Source organism: Piliocolobus tephrosceles, chromosome 18, assembly GCF_002776525.5.
Source record: "Piliocolobus tephrosceles isolate RC106 chromosome 18, ASM277652v3, whole genome shotgun sequence".
Classification (NCBI taxonomy): Eukaryota; Metazoa; Chordata; class Mammalia; order Primates; family Cercopithecidae; genus Piliocolobus; species Piliocolobus tephrosceles.
Genome location: NC_045451.1, coordinates 55,952,911 through 55,973,928, shown reverse-complemented (window position 1 = coordinate 55,973,928; position 21,018 = coordinate 55,952,911). Strand labels below are relative to the sequence as shown.

General features: G+C 38.4%; 1 protein-coding gene and 1 pseudogene across 2 annotated transcripts in view; one reads left to right on the top strand and one right to left on the bottom strand.

The window, feature by feature from the left end:
• Nucleotides 1–10,886, bottom strand: part of SS18 (SS18 subunit of BAF chromatin remodeling complex) — a 75,689-nt gene extending 64,803 nt beyond the window's left edge. For both annotated transcript variants that reach the window (XM_023207758.1, XM_023207759.1), the window contains exons 1-2: nucleotides 10,731–10,886; nucleotides 7,754–7,830 (exon numbers count right to left, since the gene is read on the bottom strand). In XM_023207758.1, coding sequence (XP_023063526.1) covers nucleotides 7,754–7,830; nucleotides 10,731–10,799 — 146 coding nt within the window. In that variant the 5' untranslated portion in view covers nucleotides 10,800–10,886. The remainder of the gene's footprint in view (nucleotides 1–7,753; nucleotides 7,831–10,730) is intronic.
• Nucleotides 10,887–11,083: 197 nt separating this feature from the next.
• Nucleotides 11,084–19,451, top strand: LOC111539611 (annotated as a pseudogene).
• Nucleotides 19,452–21,018: the final 1,567 nt, after the last annotated feature.

Genomic DNA, 21,018 nt, shown 5'->3' with positions numbered 1-21,018 from the left:
ATCTCAGCCTCCCAAGTAGCTGGGCCCACAGGCGCATGCCACCACACACAGCTAAATTTTGTATTTTTAATAGACAGGGTTTTACCATGTTGCTCAGGCTGCTCTCAAACTCCTGAGTTCAAGCAATCGGCCAGCCTCAGACTCTCAAACTACTGGGATTACAGGCATGAGCCACTGTACCTAGCCGAATCCTAGCATATTCTTTGCTACTTACTTTTTTCCTGCTACAGACAACAGGTTTCACAGCTTTTTTTTTTTTAAGAAAGGAAATAACACTGTTTCTTGCTGACCTTAAAATAATGCTTTCACAAACAAGGTCATGCTTTTAACGCTTTGCCTCACATGGACGCTATGTTGTCCAATCAGACATGATACATCTCTGATAGCTAACTTTACATAAAATGGACAAAGAAATAATTATATTGTACTGAATTATACATAATGGTTAATTGTGTTGTTGAAATTCTTCAACAGCACTAACAGGGACCACTAGCTGGAACTAATTTCATTATTCCGTAGAGATCTAGAAAGGAACTTAAAATATAGTGTTCCGTATCTTGCCATTTTTTAAAAAACCAACCAGCTATTTTTAATTAGAACATATAACCTGTTTCAGTCTAGTCCTTCAAGTTTTCCTTTGCTTGAGTATTAGTATAGTTGCACGATATGAGATTTGCTGAGGACTACTAACCAAACCATACTAACAGATGTGGTTTATTCATGACCCTTTAAGAAAAAATTGTAGTATCATGTTGATTAGTACTTGACAAAGCCAGTGTGAAACTACTATTAAATCTAATCTGCCACACTCTTAAGGTCTCATATGTAAACTAATGGAGTTAAAGCAGAACTCTGAAGTTGCTTGCAGTTTTAAAATCTATAAACCCAGCATCTTTTATGAAGTAGTTTCATTTTAAGACATTTGCTCAACCTTCTCTCAACCATCAAATCTTTTCAATTTTTAATTGTGAAATAATTTTAAACTTACAGAAAAGTTTCAATAGTAAAAAGTCTCGTATATTTTTTCTTCCAGATTCTCTAAATTGTTAGCATTTTACATTTTTCCTATCATCTCTAAATACACACAGCAACACACACACACGTACACATGCACTCACTTTTTTCCAAAACCATTTGTGAGTCAGTGATACCCCATTACTCCTAATACTTCAGTACTGGCTTCCTCAAAACAAGGCTATTCCCTTATATAACAGGACAACCATCATGTGGAAATTAACATTGCTATATTATCACTATTTAATCCACAGAATTCATTCAAATTTCTCCAATTGTCCTAATATCTCCAAATCATTTTCCCTCGTTTAAGGAGGTAGGTAAAAATGAAAAATTTTAATTGGCCTTTTCTAACTTCAATATGTTTATTTTCTGTAAAATTGCATTATTTTATAGCATTCATCAAATAAGCATATTTCTTCTTCTGAGACAGAATCTATCAGGTAGGCTGGAGTGCAGTGGCGCAATCTCGGCTCACTGTAATCTCTGCCTCCCGGGTTCAAGTGACTCTCCTGCCTCAGCCTTCACAAGTAGTTGGGATTACAGGTATCCACCACCACGCCCAGCCAATTTTTGTACTTTTAGTAGAGACGGGGTTTCACCATGTTGGCCAGGCTGGTCTTGAACTCCTGACCTCAGCCTCTCAAAGTGCTGGGATTACAGGCATGAGTCACCACACTCAGCCCAATTAAGCATATTCTAAGATGATTGAAGTTTCAAAGACGAACATTAACAAAAAAGTAGTAAATACTCGTATTATTTTAAAAGTTTGTATACAGGTGACCTAAAAAGCAATCAGCAAATACTCCAGGAGAATCTGGACTCAGATTACAATACTGAAATACTAAAAATGATATTAAATATATTTTCCTCAGAAACTTTGGATATTTTTATTCTATACATAGTTACGTTTCTCACTGAAACAGTTTACTTTCTTCATGTTTTATTCCTAAAACAGTATATGTTGTGCCGGGCACAGTGGCTTATACCTGTAATCTCAGCACTTTGGGAGGCTGAGGCAGGAGGATCACTTAAGCCCAGGAATTCAAGACAAGCTTGGGCAACAAAGTGAGACCCTACCTCTACAAAAAAGTGAAAAATTAGCTGGGCATGGTGGCATGCACCTATGTAGTCCTAGCTACTTAGGAGGCTAAGGTGAGAGGATCACTTGAGAACAGGAGGTTGAGGCTGCAGTGAGCCATTATCATACCACTTGCACTCCAGCTTGGGCAAAAGTGAGACCATGTCATGAAAAACAAAAACAAAAAAAATATATCGTATGTTGATATGAGGAAAAAAAGGAGTATATAAGCTAAGGGCTGTTATAAAACATATTCAGTATTTTATTTTTGATGATGGTACTGTCCTAGTTAATATGACAAATATTCTCAAATACCCATGATTATTAACCTATTAAAAGAGACAGTTCACCTCCCAAAGAGGCCACTAAGAGTAACTCATCAATTACTTTGAATAAAGTAAAATGGACACTATATTTGTTGACATAATTACAAAATTAAGCTGAAAGTAATTTCATTTTATAAAATAAACCTTACCTAGAAGCTATGAATATTTATTGGACAATAAGAATACACTGTATAGAAAAGTTATCTTCCAAACTACAGATTTAAACCTTAACTCTTTTAAATTACGATGAATGATGAACACTAATTTTTTTTGTTGTTTGAGATTTACGCAACTCCAGAATAGTTTGGACTCACCCTAAAATGCAAAAAATAAGAGCTGATTTAAGCAAACATAGGCTGATTTACAAAACGCTCAAATCAAATACCACAGTGAATCAGTAAAACATTCTCACATGCGTTACCAGAATTTAAAGGAAGAGGGTCCAGGCATATGGGCTCCACAAGCGATTCAGACCACTGACTCAAGAGTGTAATATTTGAATTTGTGTGTGTGTGCAGACAGCATTGATAAAGCAACATACACAAAGGTACTACCAGTGAAAAGTCTTTGGGTAGTAAGAATATGGTATTCATTCTCTTATTTTTACATATTTTTGTTTTCTAATTTGCACATACTGCTTTCATAAAATAGTTATTTTTAATTAAAAAAAAAAAACACAAAACACTGTTTCAGGCAAAGTTATCACATCTTAAGGAGTTGTTAAATTAAAACTGGAGTATCAATTCCCAGATGGCTGTCATGTAATGTTTCTCTTTATTTTCCTTTTGCTTCTCCTACAATGAGAAACAGGAACACCTGTTAAGGTCAAGCGGCGTTGTTTTTCTTGTTACTCACAAACCAATACTGACAACTTGATAAAGAAAGAATATCTGAAGAACAAAAGAATGAAATTAGATCCACCAAAAAGGGCAGAATTTAAGATTCTCCCTAAGTCAATTTCAGCCCCATTTGCTTAAATTGTTCACCAAGTATATGTAAGAAAAAGGTCTAATCCAATATGTAGAGAATGAGGGAAATGATCATATATACACTTGAAAAACTTGAAAATATAAAGAAAACAGTGTAAACTTTTGCTGACTCAGTTGGTTCTAGACCTAAACATACACTATCCATGACATACGACCCTTGGTTCTATGTGGAGTTCTTAAAAGCCAAAGGTAAAAATAATTTCAGTTATTCATCACTTAACAATGGGGACACATTCTGAGAAATGTGTTGTTAGGTGATTTCATCATTGTTGTAAAAACATCATCAAGAATACTTACACAAACCCAGACGGTATAGCTGACTACACACAAAAGCTATATAGTATAGCTTACTGCTCCTAGGCTACAAACCTGCAAAGCCTTTTACTGTACTGAATACTGTGGGCTGTACTGCAGTGAATGGTAAGTATTTGTATATCTACAATTATCTGAATAGAAAAGGTGCAGTAGAAATATGGTATTATAATCTTAGGGGTATTATAGTAGAAATATGGTATTATAATCTTTCGGTCTGTTGTTGACCGAAATAGCTTAGGTCGTGAATGACTGTATTCTAATCAATGCCTCTAAGCTTTATCATTCCATGGTTGACTTGAGGAAGTGATCTCCTTATCACTGATGATTATCCACAGTTAAACCAAAGAAGTAGATTAAGCTAATTTTTTAAAGAACGTTTTCAAATATATGGACAAGATTCATCTAAGTAATAATATATGTAACGGAAACAATCACATAAAATGCAACACACACAAGAGATTAAACAGTAAGATAACCTAGCACTCAGCTCTTAGTTTGTAAACATCATTCTCCAAAAACAGAACCAGGGCTTGGAGAAATGGGTGACTACCAACCTGCATAGGAAAAAAAATCAGGAAGAACCTAGAACATTTTGTGGTATTGGAAAATAAGAAAATGCTCAAAAAATAATGAAGAGATATCAAGAAGCCAGCTTGAGGGGCTCCCATCGGCCAAATCTGGAAGAATTAAAGAAAATAAATAATAAAGTAAGAGATTATAACCTACAAAATACAGTAATAATGTTTAAGTCTATTTAGAGATAAATAAGTGAATGAAAGAATGAAGGAATAAAGGAATAGAAGGACAAATTTCTTCCTCACAGTAGGCTTAAGTAAAACTAGAAGGAATGATAGATTTAGTCATCAAGGGTAACCACCTAAAGTGATAACTATTATAGGCAAAAATCATTGGATTTTTAGTGGATGCTAAAATTAGTGTGTTGAAGTATGATGAGAAACAATGTAAGTATGCCGCAAGGTATTAGATATGTATGAATTATAAGAAATAGCAACTTTATAGTGAACGAACTACAAAGTTATGATACCACCTTAGTTAAGATACCACCTTAACTAAGTCATCGAAGTTATCACCAATATTGGGACAAGCTACTAACATATGACTACTGAGGATGCACTGTGAAGGACACAGTATCACGTCAGTGGTACTCCTGCTAAAAGTGTATAGTGTGAATTTCATCATGGGAAACACCAGTCAAATCCTAAATGAGGGACATTCCACAAAACTACTGGTCTATACTATTCAACAATGTCAAAATCATGGACTATTTTAAAAACACCCCCAGATTAAAGTATACTTAAGACACAAGACAACTAAATACATCACCAGATCCTGCACTGGACCCTGGACCAGAAAATATGCACTAATGGGACAACTGGCAAAATGTAAAAAAGCCCTAAATATTAGATAATAGTATTGCACTCTTGATTTCAACAATCATACTTTGGTAATTTAAGAATATGTGCTTGTGTTTAGGAAACACACACTGAGGTTATTAAAAGTAAGAGGGATTCGTATCTGCAATTACTCTCAAATGTTTCTGGAAAACATTATGGGGGAGAAATGAATGAAAAAGCAAGTGGGCTATGTTACCATTTAAAAACTTCAGTGCAACGCATACAGGAATTCTTTGTACTATCTCTGAAATATTTTTGTAAGTATGAAATTATTTCAAAACAAAAAGGCTTTTTGTTTTTTCTTGTTGTTACTGTTAAGTAGAAACAGATCTCACTGTTGCCCAAGCTGTTCTCAAACTCATGTCGTCAAAGCAATCCTCCCACCTCAGCCTACCAAAGTGCTGGGATTTCAGGCATGAACCATCGTGCCTGGCCAAAACAAAAAGTTCTTTAAGACACCACTTTTCAGCAACTGGATGTGCAAAAATATTTTAAAGATGTCTAATATTCATTGCTCACAGGGACAGCTGAAAGCTAGGACTCTAAAAATCTTGCTGGGAGAAAGCAAACCAACACAATCTTTTTGCTGGCTAATTTGGCAACTTAATATGGTCTTTAACCCAGTAATTCCATTTCTAAAACTGTACCCTATGTAAATATTAAAAACAGTATCTGTCAACGTGTACACATAAATATGAACACATATATGTAAATGCACAGAAAAATGTTTGGAAGGATACATACTAAAGCAACGGAAGCAGTTACCCTATGGAGGGGAAGGAGATAAGATAGTGGCATGTAAAAGGTGACTCTCCCCACAAACTCATACTTTATAATTTTTTTTTTACAATGACCATATAAGACTTTTTAAATTTAAAAATATTTTTAAACAAACGGGAAAAAGTAATGGAAACCTGGAATTAAACAGCGGTTAAATCAAATGACAGCAAGAGACCAATACAATGTGAAAACCAAACAAAGCAAGGGCCAAGGTTGGTGGGCATTAGCTGCCTGAGGATACACCAGTGAGGTCTCTAGGAATGACAGATGCATCCCAAAACCAGGGTGAGAATAGTCAGCCCTCAGTATCCACAGATTCCACATCCATAGTTTAACCAACCATGCATTGAAAATATTCTGGAAAAAAAAAAAAAAAAAATGGATGGTTGTGTCTGTACTGAACATGCAGACTTTTTTCTTATTATTCCCTAAATGATACAGTATAACAACTATTTATGGAGTATTTACATTGTATTAGGTATTATGAGCAATCTAGAGATTATTTAAAGTTTACAGGAGGACATGAGTAGGTTATACGCAAATCCTACACCATTTTATACCAGAGACACGGGCATCTTGGACTTTGGTATCCATGGGGAGTCCTGTAATCAATTCACCATGGATACCAAGGGTCAACTATATTCTACAGCTGTGTTGACCAATGTAGCACGCACTAGACACAGTAAAATATCGCTAATCCAAAATGAGATGTGTTATTAAAGCAAGATATACAATAGGTTTCCAAGACTTAGAACAAAAAAAAAAAATGTAAAATATCTCAGTATTTTTATGCTAATTATATATTGAAATGATACTATTTTGGAACTAATGGGTTAAATAAAATGTATTACTAATATTAATTTCACTTGCTTTTTACTTGTTTACTGTGTCTACTAGAAAATTTAAAATCACACATGTGGCTCGCATTTGTATTTCTAATGGACAGTGGTGTTCTAAATACTTTTGATAATATATTCAACTCATTCTACCACATCAGATTCTATTAGGGCATATTATTTACTTCAGATACATAGCTTTAAGGTAGAAAGTTTGGTCCTTATGAATGACAATCAATTCTCTATTTATTAGATATAAGCTTTGTTTTCTCCACCACATACATGGATGTAACTCAATATCCCACATAAACGAAGATCTAACTTTTCCACAGATCAGACTACACGTATATTTGAAGTCATTATTGTATCATGCAGGGTAACAAGTATAAGAAACGAAGTGATACCCAATCTCCTCCCAAAGAAAGATTTCTTTTATAAATTAACAAGTCACACAAAAGCTTGTACACAAATGTTCATACAGTATTATTCATAATTAGTCAAAAGTGCAAACAACACAAAAGGCTATCGCCGATGGAAAAATAAAATGTGGTACTGCTGCATAATGGAAAAAAATACTTGCCAATAAAAAGGAATGAGGTACTGAAACATGGTTCAACATCAATGAACCTCAGAAGTATTACACTACGTGAAAAATGTCAGTCAAAACTGACCACATAGTATATCAATCCATTTATATGAAATGTCACAGGCAAATTCACACAGAGAGTAGATTAGCGGTTGTCAGGGGGTGAGGGGCGGGGGGTAGTGACTGCCAAAGGATACCCAGTTTCTTTTGGGGATGTTAAAAATGCTGTAAAACCGACTGACGTAATACCAGCACAACTCTATGAATATACTAGAAAACATTGAATTGTACACTTTAAAATAGGTGAATTGTATGGTATGTGAATTATTTCTCAATAAAGCTGTTAGTAAAAAGTAAAAAATTAACCAATACAAAAAACTGAATTAAAAAAAAGTTTCTTATCAATCTTACTGAGAACACTCTGAGGTCTTTCCTTTATTCTGAGAGTCCATTATACACTGAATAAGATGGTTATTGTCATCCAACATCTGAAACAGAATTAGAAAAGGTTTAGCATAAAACTAGTGCATCAAGTAAAATAAAACACTAGAAAATTCAGAGAGGGAGGGCATTAGTAAATACTGCTTGTACAAGAACTCTAAAGTGTATCCCTTAACAAAATACTGTCCCCCCCAAACAATCATTACATATCATAAACCATTAAGCAAACATGGAAACATAAAAAAACAAAATTTCCTTAAAATGATTTTCTGTTAACGTTGCTACTCACTGTTACAAAGTATTTTAAAATTCATTTTAATAATAAATATGATTTAAAGCAAGATTAGTGAATCAGCAGCTCTCTTGCATAAAATTTCATTACATACTGTTTAAATCTCTTGTAAAAATATGCCATGCACAGTTCATATGGACAATCTTTTCAATAACTTAAGTTTTTTTCCCTTCAGATTTCTAGAAATGTTACATCTATACAGAAATTGAATCCTCTTAGGTCTTTTTAATATATACGATAGCTCACCACAAAAAAATCCTAATTTTACACCTTTCGAATGATACCGTGTATAATCAATAAAGTTTTAATATTCCAATTATTCTCCCTCTGAATAAACAAGCCCAGAAGGGAAAAAGTGAATTCTTTTATATCAAACATTTAATTACCTCTGCTATCTGTAATAGAAGCTTTACCAATTAAGACTAAAGTTAAGAGTCCGAGTTGGCTTTTCATCATTCTAATGGTTTGGATTAGTAAAGAAAAATTCTGTACTTCTCCAGAACGAAATAAATACATGAAAACTTCAGCCCACGAGTCATGATGAGGTAGCTGGCTAGTTTCCAAGTTTTATAACAACATGGTTTTGTGATTCTCCAATTATGAGATAATAATTAAACACAGCAATTTCTATGCATGTATAATATTTGTTACAGACTTTATGAGTTTACTTCATAATTACGCTGTCTCAAAAGTTTAAGAGGAAAAAGATACCGATTTATCATTCTATCATCTTTTAACAATTCAAAGCAATCTTGGCTTTGGGGGTTAAATAATTCATCTAAGTAAAGTGGAGCTGAAGAAAGAGTACTGATTGTAGCAATTAAAAGGCCAGTTAGTTTCAGTGCCAGTTTTGCCATTTTGAGCAAGTCACTTAAGTTTTCAGGGGCTGATTCAGCTCCAAGATCAAGGGACTCAGGACATGCTCCTCCAGAACCTGCTCCATCCTACCAGGATTCAAAAGTATTAGCACAATACCATAATCACTCTATCTCAATAAAAGGAACATCTATTTAATATTAACTGTCACTTCTTTCTGCACGTGAATCACAATCTTCACTTACTGGGGGAAAAAAACCACTAACATGATCTGCTAATAAACGCAGTTATTTCTTACATAGAATCATTGTATGATCAAAAAAAAGTCTTTAAAATGCACGAATCAAATCCTCAACCTAATGATTTCACAACTTATCTCCAGTATATTCCTCAGACTATTGAACGTCACCATTAAAATATGTCTCACATCTAGTATCAATCTCTCCCATTGCAGAATAAGGCACTTAATTTGGAGCCCATGTTTCTGTTCAGCTGAGAATGGAAAATAATTGATCAGCATACTTGGAATTAATCATTATCCATGATAAATATCTTAAGACGTATGTAAGAGAAACTATAGAAAAAAAGAAAAACTCTGGACTTTCCATGTGTACAAAAATAAAAAAGGTGAACCCTCCAGAAACGCAGTTTTGCGTGAGTGTGTACTTGGAGCTGTTTGCCAGGCTGTAGACTTAACTCAGAGTACTATATGAAAGCATTGCATTTCCAGGCACTGCCAAGCCCGTTTGTTCATAAAATAAAGCAACAGTTGGGCAAATGTCAAAAGCCACACTACGAAGAACCTGACAGTAAACAGAAACCGATTAGCATAATCTATGTGGTCTGAGTGGTACTAAAACTTGACCTTTTTTTCTATTTTGATCTTTGCTACACGGCATAAAACAAAACAAAAATATTTAAGGTAAACTGCTAAATATAGCAGCAACTTTTCAAAGTCTAGGTCAGTAAAATTTAGAATGCTGCCTTGCTAGTAGGCAACAAGGGGTAGAGGACAATAAAGAACCTTTGTGTTCCGACAGGCAGTAACACAGCAGCGACTGCAGCAGCACTATCCTTGAAAAAACAGGCAGCTCCCTGTGTATTTATCACGACTTACATTAACTGGTCACGACAGTCGTCTCTACCACTCGACTGTAAGCTCCAGGAAGGCAGGGACCATGACTCATCACAGTCGCCTCAGCGCCTAAAACAGGCGCTCAATAAATATTTGCTGCAGAAGTAAATGAATAGGCGGCGATGCAAAAGGGAAGAAGAGGCTCTGGGGATAACCTCAGAGTCCATGGGGACCTTCCCTGCCCGCTCCTCAGACTCGACTAAGGTTCCCTCCAGCGTTCCCCAAGTTCTCCTGAGAGCTCCCAAACTTGGCTGAGTTTGCAGGGCAGCGACCCGCGCTAGGGTCCGCACGAAGCAGCCGCGGCGCGCGGGGCGGGGCGACGCCAAAGTAACTCCTGAGCAACGCGCGGGGCCCGGCACGACACACGCCCTTCCCAGCGCGGCCGCCGCCGGGCGCACGCGCCCCACCGCCCGAACGCCGCCCCATCCCTAGAGAAATCAGGCGGCGGCTGTTTGGGCTTTTGTGTCTGTAGAAAAGCGCGTAAACGCGCGAAAGACTCCGAGAAAAACCGGTTCACCCTCTTCCGCCACCAACTCAGGCACAGCCCGCAGCCCCGGTTCCCACACACGGCTGCTTCCCAGCAGGCCCGCCTCCGCCTCCGCCCCTGGCCCGGCCCGGTCGACTCCGGGCCCGGCCCTTCCCCCCGTGTCTGTCTCTCCCAGAGGCGGGAAGGGCCTGGCATCCCCAACCCTGCGCGGTTTCACCTTCTGAATCGCAGCGGGAGTGATCTCCCCCTTGCCTCGCTGCCTCGGGGCTGCGAAAGCCACAGACATGTTGCCGCCGTCACCACTATCGGCAAGTCTGGGGCGCTCCGGGTGAACGGCAAACTGGGGTAGAGACGCCGGCCTCTCGGGCTGAACCACCTCGGGAATGCGGGGAGGGGGGATGCTCTGGGGCCAAGCGGACGGGCGGCGGGGCAGGCCTGAAGGAGGCACTCTGGCCCAGGGACGTCTCGTTTCTGCGCACTCTGGGGGACCCCCAGCCCCGGCCGAACTTTCTTGACCGTCCTCCCATCCCCCGACCTCTCCTTGTGGGCACCCCCTGGCCTTTTGCGCTAATGGTAGAGTCGCGCCCTAGTCCTCCCTCCGCTTCAGCGATTCAGGAAATGGTCCCGCCGCCGCGGGAGAGGGAGAGGCTGGGGCAGCCCCTGTCACAGGAAATGCGAGCGGCTCGAGCCGGCCCGCCCCCTTCGCGCGGTTGCAACTTGCCTCCCCCGCGGCGCTCTGAAGCGTCTCCCCTACTGCCTTGCGGAGCGTGCCCTAGACCTAGTTCAGTTTTTCCAACTTCATCCTTACTTACGCCTCCTGGCAAGAAGTCGCTACCCCGAGATGTCCGGGCAGCCCGGAGAGGGGAGGAAGGTCAGGACTCGGGAGTTCGAGCAAATCCGTGGAGCATCTGCCGAGATAGGACAGAGGTGGAAGGACAAGGTGAACGCGGATTCGCTGGTTTAAATGGCTCGGCTACGCCCCAAATGCTCACCTCCGAGTCCTCGGTCTCGCACGCACGCACTAAGTCGTGCATAACAATTGGAAAGTAACCCTGACCTGAAACCGGGACACCAAGGTTGTGTCCAGTGCTCGGGGGCAATCGGCCAACTTGGCTGGAGCGGACAGAGAAGAGCTCGCCTCTTGGGACAAACCCTTAGCAGGAAAGTGGGTCGATTTCGTCTGACTTGGCTCTTTGGAATTAAGTTGTGAAACAGGGCATCCTCACTCTCTGTTTTTTAAGAGTACTTAGTGCCTCGTAAATTAGGCCCAAGCTGCCAGGCTTCAAGTCAGTGTAAGGGAAAAAGGCAAAATTTTCAAATTATGGAAGGAACACGGACAACTGTGGGTTTTGTGTTGCTGTGGGGTTTTAAAGTATTCTGTAAATTTAGACTTCCATATAACACAAAGGGAAAGTTTATATAAAGTGTTACACAACGTTAATGAATAATAAAACATAAATATTTCCATTTTTCATATAAATTGGAAAAATAAAGAAAAAATACATTATTTTAAAAATGTAATCACTTGAGGCCAGGAGTTTGAGACCAGCCTGGGCAACAAAGTGAGACCCCTGGCTCTACAAAAATTTTAAAAATTGGCTGGGTGTGGTGGTGTGCACCTGTAGTTCCACCTACTCGAAAGGCTGAGGTGAGAGGATCACTTGAGCCCAGGGGGTGGAAACTGCAGTAAGCCATGACTGCCCCACCGTACTCCACCCTGGGTGATACAGCAAGACCGTGTCTCAAAAAAAAAAAAAAAAAAAGTATCAAATAAATGCTTTTCACAAAAATGTCGAGAGTTTCATTGATTAAATCTGGATGCATTGTTTGTTAGACTTTATACTGGAAACCTAGGGTACAATTGTGAAAAAGCTGGACAGGGAACCTCTTCTCAAGGAGTTTATACACTAATGGGACCAACAGACCAGAAACAAACAAATAAGTATATAAGTAAAGTCCCAAGAAAAAATAGCCAAAAAAAGGGGGGGTGGGGAACTAACAGAATGACAGGGACACCTACATGAGTTAGTGTGAAAAGTCTTCCCCATTATATTTAAACTGAGACCTAAAGGATGAAGACTCAAGCTGTTCTAAGAATAAAGGGAAGAAAGTTTATACTCCTACTGATAGCAATTATTCTTAAAAATTTAATTGTTGTCTTTCACTATTCTAAGCCTTGAAGAAAACACTCTGGTATAGCTGGACTTAAGGTAACCACACCAAATTGGAAAACTTCTGTCGAATTTGGAAACCAGCACTTGTCTACCACTATCACTGTGCACTCAACACCTGGCATGCAGAGTCCTGTCTCATGCTTTACACAAAAGTACCTTAGTACTTAGTGGCTAAGAACAATATTTCAGTAGGAAACATGAATCGTGAATAGTCCTACTGCTCCAGTTCTGTGCATTTGGCAGATAGCACTGAAATTTCAAAGGGCAACAAGAACCAATAGGAACACTTGTCTAATTTCTATATCCCAGCAAAAAATAAATAGTCCAAGGGGGCTTCTATTCCAGGGAGGCACCCGGAGATAGGTACCTTCTTTGTTTCAATTACAGCTTCCCCAAGGTTAGAAAGGTAAATCCACTGAAAACAGGTTACAGGTTGCCCTGAGGTGTTTATTTCTTCAGAGTAGCAGGGTAGGGCCTAGAGCACCCACAGCCTCCAGGTATGGATAACCACAGTCTTTTCTGTGACACCATGTATGCTGTAAAAATACCATTATTTCTATGTCTGGTCCCATGAACTCGGTTGAAAAGCATTGTTGTGTAAGTCCAGCCAGAAAAGAGAACTACTTCACCCTCAAGCTTCCTTGCTAAAACCCAATCAGTCCAATCAGCCTGACCTGGAAAAACAGAAAATTCGGAAAGAGGAAAGATTGAGACTGAAGCCTGAAAGATCTTTCTTAAAATTCGGGGGCCTCTGTAATTTAAGAGTCCTGAGCTAGGGAATACTTAGGGGAACATAATAAGTCCCATCTCACCTGACCATTAGTTTTGAGAGGAATCCCAAGGTAGACTGAGTGGCAGCAGAGTTGGTAGAAGGAGGAGAATAAACAGTCCCTAGCATTTAGTTAAGGAAGTAAAGGAGAATAAATAAGGGAAGTTGGCCTAAAACTGGGAAAGTCCTCTAAGGACTTAAAGGTAAGCTATTTAGGCAATCATCTCCCCAACCAAAAAAATCAGTCCCACTATTTAAACTGCTCTTGAATGAGAGAGATCCAAAGAAGGAATTCAAGTCACATAACCAAGAGGTAGAAGGAGTTTGGAATAACCCTAAATTGAAGAACATATACAGTGGATCAGAATAAGAAAAATAATCTGTGTGAACAGTTAATTCTTGATTACTCACACTAATGAATATGAAGTAGGCAGATTTAACCAAAAAGAAGATTAAAAAAATTGTCCATGTTTGATTTTTATGTTTCAATTTTTAAACTGTTTTATGTAAATCTGTACTCCTTCAAATACACCCCCAATACACACACACACACACACACATATATATTTGAAGCAGGGTCTCACTCTGTCACCCAGGCTAGAGTGTAGCACAATTTCAGTTCATTGCAGCCTCGACTTCCCAGGCTGAAACGATCCTCTCACCTCAGCCTCCCAAGTACCTGGGACTACAAGCATGCACCACCAGGCCTGGGTAATTTTTGTATTTTTTGATAGAGACAGGGTTTCACCATTTTTCTCAGGCTGTTATCGAACTCCTTTACTCCTGGTCTCGATCCACCCTCCTCGGCCTCCCAAAGTGCTAGGAGAACAGACATGAGCTACCACACCTGACCGTGTATTCCTTAAATATATTTTTATGAACTGACAAAGTGAAGTGCTCCTGTAATATGTTCAATATTTAGTGAAACTATATAACCATGGCATTAAAAATTATCTTAATCCACAAAAAAAGTACGAATAGATAACTAAAATAATTTTGCTTTCATACAAGCATTTCTTTAATATATATGTTTTAGAATTAATAGAGTATCTGTACTACCAAATGTGCTGGTATTTTAAGCCCCTGAGCTGTCATAAATTTTTAGAATACATTGGGAAGGCATAGACCAAGCCTGTCTGCTCATAATTGGGCTCAGAGCAAAACCCCTCAGGTAATATCTTTCAAAATATTTCTGTTCACAGTCCCTGTGGCATTTGATGAGTCAATTTGAGTTGTGGCTCCCACAGATTTCAGGACCGTAAAGAAAGAAGCATACATCTATATATTTATTTAATCATTATTCAGGCAAGAACAAATCACCCTTCCCAATTCTCTGTAAAGGACTTTTATTTTTGATATTATGGAAGATTTCATTCAAAGTAGACTATAACAAAGCCTATCGGAGGCATTTTCATCTCTTCTTATAGTATCAAATATAGAATGAATTAAGTATGAACTGAATCAATTATATTTTTTGGTTCAGTGATATAGAAAGCATTGCTTTAAAAAAAAAAAAAAGTAATTCCTATGGAAAGCTTTCCCTCTTTGTGAAAGATGCATAGGTTTGGAGTTCCCAATTCTTCTACCCATGGCATAATACTGGACAGGTCACTCCTGTATCTCATTGGACTTCCTGAAAAACAGCTGCCATATCTAAAAAGCTATTACAAGTAATGTTTATTTATTTAGCATTTATTACGCACTAGCCTCTGTGCCTTACATTAGATCCTTTAGTTAAGCGATTACCTTCCATTAGATCCTTTAATTAAGTCTCAATTTTAACATATAAAATGTGTACAAATAAATGGGATATTGTAAATTACTAAACAAGGACAAGATTTGTAATGTAATAATAGAATAAGGAAAAATGGACATTTTAGGACTATAATCCAAAGTACTTGATAGGGCAGTCTACCCTTGGAAAATCTGCTGACCTTAAATATCAAATGTTCTTTTTTCACATTTAGCATGTTCTGTGCCCTTGTGCATGATATGCAGTTATTCTGCACTTAGTAAAACAATGTTACTGTTCTTGAACTATTTCACAATTTATAGAGAGGATTATATTATCTGTTAACTACTTTCGCTATGAATGGGTGTAGTAGGCAGAATAATTTCATCACCTTAAAAATGACGACCTCCAAATCCAGAACCTGTGATTATGTTAGGTTCCATGGCAAAGTGGAATTAAGGTTTTAGATAGAATTAAGGTGGTTAATCAACTGACTTTGAGATACTGTGATTAATGTGGATTATCCAGGTGAGCCCAATGAAATCATAAGTGTCCTTAAATGGGAATCTGTGAGGCTGAAGAATCAGAATTAGAGAGAGGGCATCTTGAGAGAAAGATTCGATCGGCCCTTCCTGGCTTTGCTGACATCGTGATTTTAGCTCAGTGAGGCCTATTTCAGACATGTGACTTCCAAAACTATGAGATTAATAAATATGTGTTGTTTCAAACCACTGAATTTGTCGTAATTTGTTAGATGAGCAATAGGAAGCCGATACAACATTGTTCTCCAGTATATCCTTTATGTTTGAATTAGACATTATGCAGTAAGAATAGATAAATTATTAAATATATTACAAAATATGGTGTCTTAAACTAACCTAACAATTATATTTATTATATGTTTTCCTTAAAAGAAAAATAATATACTATTGTGGAGATTATAACCTATAGAGATAAAACCCATGCTAAAGCCAGTACAAAACATAGAGGAAAATAAACTTGCACTGTTGGGGACAATGTTATTTATAAGTACACTATAATACGTTCAATATGCACATCGCAAACCCAAGAACAGTGGTTCTCCAACTCCATGGTCTCAGAAATACTTTGCATCTTTTAAAAATTAGCATGTGCCTGAAAGCCCTTTTGTTTAGCTGGGTAATATCTCTTAATATTTACCTAATTAAAAATTAAAACTTGGAAACTTTTAAACACAAACAGAGACTCCATTAGCTGTCAGGGCAATGAGATCATCGCACATCATGTAGACCGTGGAAAAACTATTGTACACTCATAAGAGAAAATGAATTTTAAAAGACAAAACCCTCTAGTGTCATTACAAAAATATTTTTAACTCCTTGAACCCATAAAAGGATACAAAGGACCTCCAGGGACCCCAACATGATACTTCCTAGCATCGATAAACTTTAAAATAATCATATTTACAAACCAAACTGGTATAACTATTAATAAGGAAGATAAAACGGAATACTAAGAAGTATTCAAATAACTCAAGAAAGGGTAGGAAAAAACTTTTATGAAACAAATACAAAAAAAGTAAGATAATAGATTTCAAGCCAAGCATATTGATATACTAAAAACAAATAGTCAAAAGACTCCAGTTAAAAGGCAGACATGGTTGGGCGCAGTGGCCCATGCCTGTAATCCTAGCACTTTGGGAGGCTGAGGTGGGTGGATCACGAAGTCCGGGGATGAGACCATCCTGGCTAACACGGTGAAACCACATCTGTACTAAAAATACAAAAAGTTAGCCAGGCATGGTGGCACGCGCCTATAGTCCCAGCTACTCGGGAGGCTGAGGCAGGAGAATACCTTGAACCTGGGAGTCGGAGGTTGCAGTGAGCAGAGATGGCGCCACTGCACTCCAGCCTGGGTGACAGAGCGAGGCTCCATCTCAAAAAAAAAAAAAAAAAAAAAGGCAGACATTGGGAGAAGCACTTCTGATACTGGTGGAGGCTCCTCACTAGGAGTTGTCCAGGTTCTTGTTGTGTTGAAAAAAGAATTGAAGAAAATGCACAAAGCAATGAAAGAATAAAACAACAAAAACACAGATTTACTGAAGTGAAAGTACACTCTATTGCGTGGGAGCAGGCTTGAGCAAGCAGCTTAAGAGCCCTGGTTGCAAATCTTCTGGGGTTTAAATACCCTTTAGAGGTTTCCTATAGGTTACACCCTATGTAAATGAAGACTTGGCTCATGATCAATCAGAGGGTGAAGTGAAGGCTCAGCTTCTGACCAATCCAGAGGCTGAAGTGAAGTTACACCCTATTGCAAATGAAGACTTGGCCTGTGACCAATCAGAAGCTGAAGACTCCCTGTCTCCAAACCCTATTCTCCTGCCTCACTTCCTAAATGGTGAAGTTAGAACTTTGCCTCGGTAAATCCAATCCTCCATAAAACAACAGGAAAACGGGGAAAAAAAGGTCTTTATAAACTTTTTTAGAAATCCTAAATTAACCAAAGTCTTGCAAAGGCTACTGTATATTTAAGAAAATGGCTGAATCTCAGTAAGAATAGTAAGCTTTGTAACTTTTTAACTTGCCCTATACTCCATCCACCTCTCCCAAGCTCCATGGCATACTTGAAAACCAGCAGACTCACAACCATGGTACTTGTAAAAATCAGCAGTGTACCAGTCACTGGAGGGAACAGAACAGTTTTGGAATTAATAACAACAAAGCTGCATCCCGAGAGATCTGTCACTAGTTGACCTGTCAGGCAGGTCTCTGATAAAACTAGATTCATAGGACATGTCTTTACTTGACCTCAGAAGGCAATTGCTTAACACTGCAGCTGCCTAAGACAGAGATCCCTTTTGGAGTAAACAAGAGACTGGTCCAAAAACTGAAAAAGAGGCCAGGTGCGGTGACTCACATCTATAATCCCAGCACTTTGGAAGGACAAGGTGGGATGATTGCTTGAGCGCAGGAGTTCAAGACCAGCCTGGGCAACAGAGTGAGACTTTATCTCTATTAAAAAAAATAAAATTAGCTGGGCATGGGGGCATGTGCCTGTAGTCCCAGCTACTCGGGAGCCTAAGGCTTCTTGAGCCCAGGTGATCAAAGCTGCAGTGAGCTAGGACTGCACCACTGCACTCCAGCCTGGGCAACAGAGCAAGACCCTGTCTCAAAAATATAATAATAAGTTAAAAAAAAAACTGAAAAGGAAAATTAGGGAAATGAGATATACACAGGAGACTTGCTTTGAAAAGCTCTGTCATATTCTTGGAGCTGTAAAAGGCCACATGCATACGCAGAATTGTGCACATGCCCAGGTACAATCTGCAGAGGCCCTAATCTCTCATTTTTGTTTGACCCTGAGGATCTGAGAAAGCAGGAAGTTAAAATGAAAGCAGAGTTTTTAACTGATGGAGAATTGAAATTACGCCCCAACATATACATAAAGCCCTGGCAAAGGGAGAGAGATATATTGGTTCAAGGCATTTAAAAAGAAGTCTTGACCCACACATCACCTGATAACTAGCTAATGAAGTAGAAATTTCATAAATATAGACTTTAGATAATTATCACAGCAAAGTCATAACCGAAGAGCAACAGTAAACGATGGAGAGGGAAGAATATGAGTTACCATATTAACGGTACCATGAAAATGTACACTTCTCAACAAAAAAATTGTCAGGTGAAGAAATCAGGAACATGTGGATTGTAAACGAGGGGAAAAAGCAATCAATAGAAACTGCCCCTGAGGAAGCCCAGATATTAGACTTGCTATACAAAGGCTTTAAATCACCCATTGTAAATACATTCAAAGAACTAAAAGAAATGATGTTTCAAGAATTAAAGAAACTTTCCCCCCACTTCCTGGCTGCCTAAGGATTGACTGCCATCACAAACAAAACAGTAACTATTTCAACGAGGAAGTTCATGACCTGTCAACTACTTCAGAGGAAACAAATAGGCATCAATGTCCTTCACCTTGGGAAGGCAACAGTACCTAAGACAGAAATTTGGGGGAAGCTAGTCAAAATGTACAATACCACACTGGATGTCATCTTTGAATTTGGATTCAGAACCTATTTTAGTGGTGGCAAGACAACTGGCTTTGGCATGATTTATAATTTCTTGGATTATGCAAAGAAAAATGAACTCAAACATAGACTTGCAAGACATGGCCTGTATGAGAAGAAGAAGACCTTAAGAAAAACAGCAAAAGAAATGCAAGAACAGAATGAAGAAAGTCAGGGGGACTGCAAAGGCCAATGTTGGTGCCAGCAAAAAGTGAGCTAAAGCAGGAGTATAGATTCTGCAATGACTAATGACTTTATCTGTGCTGACTGCATAGAGTTTTCACAAAAGGATTAATAAACTGAAAAAAAATTAAGAATTAAAGAAAAATATGAAAACAATGTTTCTCACCCCCCAAAAATTAAGATAAATATTATTTAAAAACAAAAAAAACAAAAAAATTATTGAAATGTACAAAATCTGAAATAAAAAATTCATGAGAAAGGCTCAAAAGCAGATTAGAACTAGAAGAAAAAAAATCAGTAAATTGCAGATATGTCAAATGAGATTGTATAGTGTGAGAAACAGAAAAAATAATTAGGAAAAAGTTAACTTCATTTAGCCAGGGATGTAAGTATGGTTCAAGATACATGAGTCAATAAATGTGATATATAACATTAACAGAACCAAAGAAAAAAACCATATTACATTTCAATAGATACTAAAAAAGCATGTGATAAAATTCAACATCCCTTCCTTCATGAAAAAAAAAAAACCAACAAACTGGGTATAGACAAATCATACCCCAAAACGATAAAGGCCATATATGACCAACCTGCAGCTAACATCATACTAAATGGGGAAAAATTGAAAGCCTTTCATCTACAATCTGGAAAAAGACAAGGATGTCCACTTTCACTACTCCTATTCAACATAGTACTGGAAACCCTAGCCAGAGCTAGGGTTTTGCTGAGAGAGGGTCTTATTCTGTCACCTAGGCTGGAATGCAGTGGTAAGATCTCAGCTTATTGCAGCCTCGACTTCCCAGGCTCCTACCTCAGTCCCTAAAATAGCTGGGACCACAGGCACATGCCACAATGCCCAGCTTAATTTTTCTATTTTTTTGTAGGGACAGGGTTTCACCATGTTGCCCAGACTGGTCTTGAACTCCTAAGCTCAAGCAATCTGCCCACAGGATCAAGTCTGCAGACTCAATCTGCGCGTTTCAATACTAACCTTGAATATAAATGGGCTAAAGGCCCCAATTAAAAGGTACTTGCGTTGTTAACTGGTTATTATACAGACTTGTTTGTGCCTTATAGTGTCGCTGGTCTGTGTACTTAAGTGCATTTTCATAGTGGCTGGTAATGGTCATTCCTTTCAATATTTGGTGCTCCTTTCAGGGCTTCTTGTAAGGCAGGTCTGGTGGTAACAAGTTCCCTCAGCATCTACTTGAATGAAAAGGATCTTATTTCTCCTTCACTTATGAAGCATAGTTTGGCAGGACACAAAATTATTGGTTTGATTTTTTTTAAAGAAGTTTGAATATAGGCCACTAATCTCTTCTGTCCTGTAGTGTGTTTCTGGTGAAAGGTCCACTGTTAGCCTAATGGGGTTCCCTTTGCAGGTGATTTGCTCCTTCTCCTTAGCTGCCTTTAACATTTTTTTCTTGTATTTCAGTCTTGGAGAATCTGATGATTATGTGTCTTGGGAATGGTCTTCTTATGTAATAACTCATGGGGGTTCTCTGCATTTCCTGGATTTGAATGCTGGCCTCTCTAGAAAGGCTGGGGGAGTTTTCATAAATGAAATCCTAATATATGTTTTACAAGATGCAAGTAAGT